Source organism: Pleuronectes platessa, chromosome 12, assembly GCF_947347685.1.
Source record: "Pleuronectes platessa chromosome 12, fPlePla1.1, whole genome shotgun sequence".
NCBI classification, from domain to species: domain Eukaryota; kingdom Metazoa; phylum Chordata; class Actinopteri; order Pleuronectiformes; family Pleuronectidae; genus Pleuronectes; species Pleuronectes platessa.
The window spans coordinates 25950804-25958381 of NC_070637.1; the positions used below are offsets into that span (position 1 = coordinate 25950804).

At 45.2% G+C, this 7578-nt stretch overlaps 1 protein-coding gene across 1 annotated transcript; it reads left to right on the top strand.

The window, feature by feature from the left end:
* The first annotated feature begins 624 nt into the window (after positions 1–624).
* On the top strand, positions 625–3143 carry LOC128453058 (protein phosphatase 1 regulatory subunit 3C-B). The gene is made up of 2 exons (XM_053435699.1): positions 625–807; positions 1218–3143. Exons 1-2 carry the CDS (start codon positions 794–796, stop codon positions 2230–2232), a joined length of 1029 nt encoding a protein of 342 aa, XP_053291674.1. The 5' UTR covers positions 625–793; the 3' UTR covers positions 2233–3143.
* The last annotated feature ends 4435 nt before the right edge of the window (positions 3144–7578 follow it).

A 7578-nucleotide genomic window follows, 5' to 3' on the forward strand; every position in this document is an offset into this window, starting at 1 on the left:
CTTCATTAGTACAAACATAATGTCACTGTATCAATATGTATTAATAGTTGCTTTAAAACGTTTCCTCGTTTTAAAGCAACTATTAATTTTTATTCATTTTTATTTAGAATTGATGCTTTGGAAATAAAATAATAATTATATATTATAATCAAATCACATAAAACAATGCTATGAACTGCAGAGTTTAGATGTATAAATCATATCATAGTTCTTTATTCCTGAAATAGTTTTTACTATATATTTACAAATACAAACACATGCATACATAAATATAACATATAGACTTTAGTACATATAAAGTGTGTGTATATATCATCATATAAAAAGTATTTCTCTTGTTTCAGAGTTTTTACAACATTATTTATTGAATCAGTTTGTTACTGGACGTCTGTGTGATAACACTGGTGCAGTGGTGTGTGATGGGAACCAGTGGCCTCAGCCTGAGTCATGTGAAGATCCCCTCCGGCTCCAGCAGGGGTCCGTGACGCGTCTCAAATAGCAGCTGAGGCATCTGAACCCAGCAGGCGACACTCCCCTTCAGCAGGACGGCTGCCAGGACAAACCCACACCCATTGGCTGCTGAGAAAATTCCACCCACTTTTCATTGGCTGCCTGAGGAACCATATGACAGAATATGCAAAGTAATCTCTATGTGGCAGTTGAAATCCCTGAGTGCAGGAGCAGAGCAGTGGAAGGCAGGAAGAGAAGGGGAGTGTCGACAGCATGAGTTTGAGGAGCTGCAGAGGAACTTTATGAAACTTCTTCTCCGTGGAAGCTCTGGTCTCTTCTCTCCATGAGTGCTGCGAGGTAAGAGGAGCTGAACTGTTGGATCCAGCTCTGAGAAAGTGACTCGTTCACTGCTCAGCTTGAAACCACAGCTTCTGTGAGCAGGAGGCAGATTAGAAGCTGAACTCTGTCTTCAACATTCTGTACATTTCAGTTATTTGAAAATATTTTTATAAAACCTGAGGCTCGTTTGGTCACATTGACGCAAAGTGATGAAAATGTGACGACTTTTATCAAACGTTTAAAATCAGAAGAGGGAAGCAGCTTTTTTACAAAAAGAAGAAATAGGATCACACTGTTCTGATCTCTCTCTCTCCCCCCTCTGTCTCTCCCTCTCCCTCTCTCTCCCCCCTATGTCTCTCTCTCTCTGTGTCTCTCCCTCCCTCTCCCCCCCCTCTCTCTCTCTCTCCCTCCCTCCCTCCCTCCCTCAGTGTGCTCACGTCTTTCAGTCCGTCGGCCATGCCCGGCCCAGTCATGGATGTGGCCATGAGATTCTACATCAGCCACTCTCCACCGCCGCTCCGGGGTTTCCTCAGCTCCTACGAGGATCTGCAGCGAGCCAACAACCGGGTCAACCAGTCCACCGGCCACTACCACCAGCAGCGGCTCTACAAACCCCTGCGGCCCTGCCTCAGCAGCCAGCACAAAGACGACGGTGGCTGTGTGGCCTGGAACAACCGGGCCGGCAAGAAGAGGGTGGTGTTCGCCGACTCCAAGGGGATGTCCCTCACAGCCATCCACGTCTTCTCCAAGTTCGACGATGAGCCGTATAAAATGAAGCGTTGTGGAGGCATCATGGAGGACCTGCAGTTTGACATGACAGACCTGGAATCAGCCGCCAAGGAACTAAAGATCAGCTCGGCGGGCAGCCTGGCGCTGGACTTTAGTCAGCCCTCTGCCGACTACCTGGATTTCCGGAACCGCCTGATTCAGAATTCGGTCTGCTTGGAGAACTGCTCCCTGCAGAAGCGCTCCCTGACCGGCACCATCAAGGTCCGGAACATCGGCTTCGAGAAGTCGGTGCAGGTGCGCACCACCTTCGACTCGTGGACCAGCTTCACAGACGTGGAGTGCACCTTCATGAACAACGTGTACGGCTGCCAGGACACTGACACCTATGCCTTTGTCCTGGAGCTGCCGTCCCACGTCCCACCACAGAACCATGTCGAGTTCTGCATCTGCTTCCAGGTCCAGAGTCAGACCTTCTGGGACAATAACGACGGCAAGAACTACGTTCTCAAACACGTGGGCTTGAACGGCGAGGACCTGAACAATCGCACGTCCCAGGCTTCTGTTGAGCACAAGAAGAGTCCGGAGCAGACCAACGGGGGCCTGAAGCTTCTGGAGCTGGACTTCGATCAGTTCGGAAGCCCACGCATGTCCAGCGGCCTGTTCCCCGGCTGGCAGAGCTGGGGTCAGATCGATAACAAAGTGCCTTACTGGTGAGAGCGGGGGGGAGGTGAGCTGAAACGCAGCTGAACTTAGTGAAGACGCCGACAGGACTCAGTGTGACTGGACTGGCTCTCGGCCACAAACTACACTGAAGCAAACAACCTTTGCTTTTCAGCAGAGGAAGAACCCGGAACGTTCCGTGCTCAGCTGACCTGAGAACTGTGAGAGGGAACCTGTCCACACGTTCCTCTGCTGTAAAATACCCATGTGCCTTCAAAGTAAAACACACAGTATCTGTACAATCCACAGCAAATGTCTGATGTGTTAAATCTGCACTGATTGATTGAGACGTCCCTCTCAATGTGAGTTCTGTCACCTGAAGGAGCAGAAGTGGATGAAGTCCTTCATATTGAAGGGAGTGCACGGGGGGGTGCACGGGGACGAGGTGCGACTCTGATAAAGCAAACACAGCTGATTCATTTCTAATGAAACACTAAACCTTTGCACCTTCAGAAAAGTAATTAAACACGATTGAAAGTTGAGGTCACGCTGCCCCTTGTGTCCCGCGCTGTGAATTGCACATGTTTGTCTGACGCTAAATGTTTGGATGATGTAATTTTGGGGAAAGTTTGTAAAGGAACTGAGCTGCTATCAAAGGACGAGTCTCTGCATGTGATTGGTTGCCTCGAATGAGGAGGAAGTTTGGAAATGTGTGTGTGGTTATCGAATGTCGGGCGAGAGATGGTGTAAATACCGAATGTTTGTGTTTGCCTGTTTTCACAAGTGCAATTCTGTGATGAGTGTAAAGTACGTGAGGCAGGGATCTATGAAATGATCTATATATTTCTTTAGGGTCTGCACCCACACGAGTTGTGTTTCACCTGAAGGTGTGTGTAGCTGACAAGCACTGCGTCAGGCATGTATTTCCCTTTTCTCAAATAAATTTCTATATTTGTGTTAAAAGATCCACGACTCCCGAGGCTTTGTTATAAAAGATTCAGTTCTCTTGCACAATGTGATTATTGTTCAGCGTCTACTCATCATGAAACACACAGAAATATATTATCGATAATATCCAGGTCAATGTTGGGTATTTTTTATTTTTGAATTGTTTCAGAAACATCATATTCAATGGATCAATGTTATTTTCAGACTTTTGTTTCCCAATCAGAAAATCTAACAAAGGATCGAAACCAGTGAACAAAGCCATGAACCACTCACATCTAATGGGATTGGCCGGTGACGACTCTACTGACGAGGTGAACGATGATTAAATGGTTTCATCATCTAAGAATTATTAAGAGTCGTGTTTCAAACATTCGGTTTCAAAAGATGAATAATCAGTGGGCGGAGCCTGTGTTTACATCAGCAAGAGGAATAAAAGAGGTTTTAATTTCCTGTTCAGTTAACATTGGATTTATTTGACGTTGATTTATTGTGACAGTGATAAATCCATTAACCTGCATCTGTTTCTCATCTAAAGTCTGCTTCCCTTCAGGGCTTTTATTGTGAAACTTTGTGATTTTCAGTAACAGTTCAACGTTTAAATGAAATTAAATAAAACTAAATCAGTGAAAACTGTTTGTATTTTGATTCTCTTTCCTGATACTGAACCCCTCATAGACAAAGTGCTGCCTTTGTGTGTGTGTGTGTGGACAAATGGTTATAAATTGTTGGTTATACACACTATGATCTTTATAAATACATTTACCCACATGAAGCTCTGCGGCACTGAAGAGTCACCAACACAGAAATCTGTCCAACATGCAAACTACACTGAAACTCTTTTCAATCATTTAATGATAATAAACTTGATTTTCATTTAGAATGAAGAAGGTAAACTACACAGGAAACTGTGTTGTGTGTCTGCAGATGTGTTTTTCTTTAACTTTCCTCATTTCAGTCGTGGTTCGTGCAGAATTCACTTTGAGCAGGAAGAGCGCACAGAGGAAAGACCTCAGGCCGGATCGGGACTTTGGAAATTCCTGTTTTATCACAGTTTTAACTCCTCGTGTGGAGATTTTCTGTTGTTGTCAGGACTCTAACATGAGAAGAAACACATCAGAGCTCTGAAACCACCAGGACACAACGATATCTCTACCAGTGACCATCAGGTAGGTGAGCTGAGAGTGGAGACGTCGTTCAGAGGGTCAATTAGTTCAGGAAACTTGTTTTATCAAGTTCTTTTGAGTAGAAATGAGCTGTGAGCATCATCATCATCATCACTACCATCTGACATCAGGCAGACGCAGGTCCAGGTCAGTGAGATAAATGTTGAATAATCAGTTTCAGGCCTCGCAGGACGTTCTAAATGGAGGATCTGACTCTGACCACACGGCTCCTCTGCTCCTCTTTATATTTGACTGTTTCGAATGCAGCAGCTGATCCCAGATCGTCTTCACAGCACCATCTGATCCAGAGGTGGAGCTGACCTGAGGCTCCGCCAGCTGCCTGACAGGACACCATTCCTTCAGTGCCTGTAATTTCCTGACATATCCCCGTGAACTACGTTTGTCTCCGACTCGCTCTTCCTGTTTTTCATTCCAGTCAGTGAATGGCATTCATATGTTTGTAGCTATCTGTTAGTACAGTAACAATCACTGGTTATTGGAAGTCAGTAGTTCACCAGTTCTGTCCCATTCTCACCTGAAACATCAATGTCCCCTGATGAGAATATTTCAATCATCTTGACTTTGAGAAGTGAAGAGCAGCGAGCGTCACGTGGAGCTCACAGTCCAACGCTGGTCAAACATTGACGGAGACGGGACACAAGTGAGACATGAGGACGGACAGACAGAACCCCCCCCCCCCCCCCCCCCCCCCATGCAGTGGAAGTGAGGTCGCAACAACAAATCCAAGTCAATGAGATAAAAACAGGTTCAACGAAAAGTCTTCTGAGGACAATTCATCGTCTGTATCCAAAGTCTTATGCAGACAGAAATGAGATATCGATGTGAAGCAGAGAGGACAGATGGTTTTCATGTGGAGACGATCTGAAGCAGCAGCCGAGCTTCTATTCAACCTTAATGACTTTTGACTGTTGGTGCAAAGTCAGAGGAGATTCTGGGTTTGTAAGATTTAAGATATTTCTATGAGAAAACTTGATTTATCTTCTTAGACGTGACGATCGTGTCTGCACGGTTTCCTGAAACATGTCAAAAAGGAATAAACTGATATTTTCATTTTATTTAAGGAGATTAAAAGGTTTTCGTTGTCGTCGGTCAGAAGGAAAAACTGCACAGTTCCTTTAGTTCTACGATCTTCCAGGAGAATTAGTGAGAAAACGATAACCAGATTGTTGGCCTCTATTCTTACAGGCTTATGGATACAAACAATAATTTATCTTTTTCTATTTGTGTTGATGAAACCTTCTTTTCCTTTTGCTCGTGTTCGTGTTAGTGAGGCCAGATGCTGGGGGTTGCTCCTCTGGGGACTTTGACCACTGCTTGGTTCATTTACACATGTTAGCTAGAGGCTAACGAGCAGCACAATAAAAAGAAACACTATAAAAAATGATATTACAATGTGACCACAGAGACTTCCTGCATATCTTCATTCTATATGAACATTAATGACGTTAGATCTATGTAGAGCACCTGAGAATAAGAGCTGCAGGTTGAAAAACATGTCTGACCTAAATCAACAAATACAACTGTATACCAAAAGAAAGAAGTAGGTGACCAGGTGTGTGTGTGTGTGTGTGTGTGTGTGTGTGTGTGTGTGTGTGCATGTGCCAAGGTCAATGAGGTCAACAGACAGAACTGATCTGTGGCACGTGTTCAGGTAACTGATCGACCAGCATGTGGTGATATTTTGAGTGTCTGCCATTGTTTGTGCGTGTGTGTGCATGTGTGTGTGTGTGTGTGTGTTTGTGTGTCAAAACTGCTCTTCAGCCGACTCCCATCAGAAAACAGGCTGAGCTGCGTGATTGACAGCTGACACTGACTCCCGATTGGTCGATGTGTGTTGATGTTGTGTTGTGTAGTTGTGAGGTTCAACGCGTTGTCTAACAAACCTCCCGACCTGCAGCGTGTTGCACGTACATGATGAAAACGTTGAATGTGAAACACTTATTTCACAAACGCGTGTTGGAACCTGTGAGAGCCGCGGTCCATGACACACGGGGAGTCAGAGTCAAGAGAACAGAGCAGCTGGTGGATTGTTGGCAGGAGACAGTCGTGGTCACGTTCGATCTGAGACAACAGCAGCCAGTTCAAACTCTGTCTCTACTCATTGTCTCCTGAGGCCTGAAGAGCGGCTCCACGTTACAGAGGATCCGCCAACATGAGCGACACATGTTCAGAGTCACATCTACACAAAGAGGAAACTCTATAATTAGCACTCATGATAACAGAGGTCACATGTGAGGTCATCAGTCAGGGCTGCGTTTATGGAGGAGTGGGTGTTAAAGCCTCAGGATTCATCCTCTGGGGAACATTAATATCCACAGAGAATGGTTTTCAGCAACCACGTGATGGAGTAATTCAAGAGTCATTGGACCTGATGGTATTTTCCTTTACAGCAACTTTTTTAATTAATGTGTTTTCCTAACATTATTCTGCAAATAACCCTAACCCCCCCCCCCTAGCTTCTGCCATCAAATCATTTGGTGATATGGAAATACAAATTCAGAATTACAGACTCAAACCCCGAAGCAAGAACCTTTATTGAGCAGAAATAATAATAATAGTCAGTGGTTTGAAACCTTTCATTCTCCGTTGTGCCTGGAACCCAAATAGAACCGTTCTGTGCCGGTGAACAAATCCAGTGTTTCTCTCTCAGGATCATTTGAGTAAAAACAAAATAGCATCGAGCCACAAAGAGCTTTTTGTTTCCATCGCGTCACCGCAGCTTTCACGAGCCGAGCTTCACTCCAGCACTTTAACAACCGGTGTCTGGATCTGACAGATGCTTCTCACCCAGCAGAGGCTCAGGGGACACGTCTCAGGATCTTATAGCTACATGTGTTTGTTGGCCTGTATGTGGTTTGTGGTCGACACCATGTTCGGGTATAAATTGCTGTTTCAGGGACCAGATTAGCTCAGCAGGACTAAATGTTCCCCAGGTGAGAACAAGGCCGGAGTCACAGGCTCAGATTAAGAACTTTCCTGGCTCACGACACTTTATAAAAGAGTCTCTGGGTTTGGCTTGTGGGGGGGCGTGACAGGTCCTGACTTTAACAAGGATCAATGGAAACCTGGCGTGTGTGTTTAACGCAGACGTGGACTCATGATGCAGCATTTCTGGCAGAAAGAGCTGAATGGACACTGCCTCCTTATCGACCTCCACATCTGATAAAACCTCTCAGCTCTTTGTGCAGCAGATGAAAGCAGAGAGGCTGAGTGCCAGAAGCAAACTGCTCCTCAAAGAGCTTCTGTAGAAAGAGTTCACTTACATAAT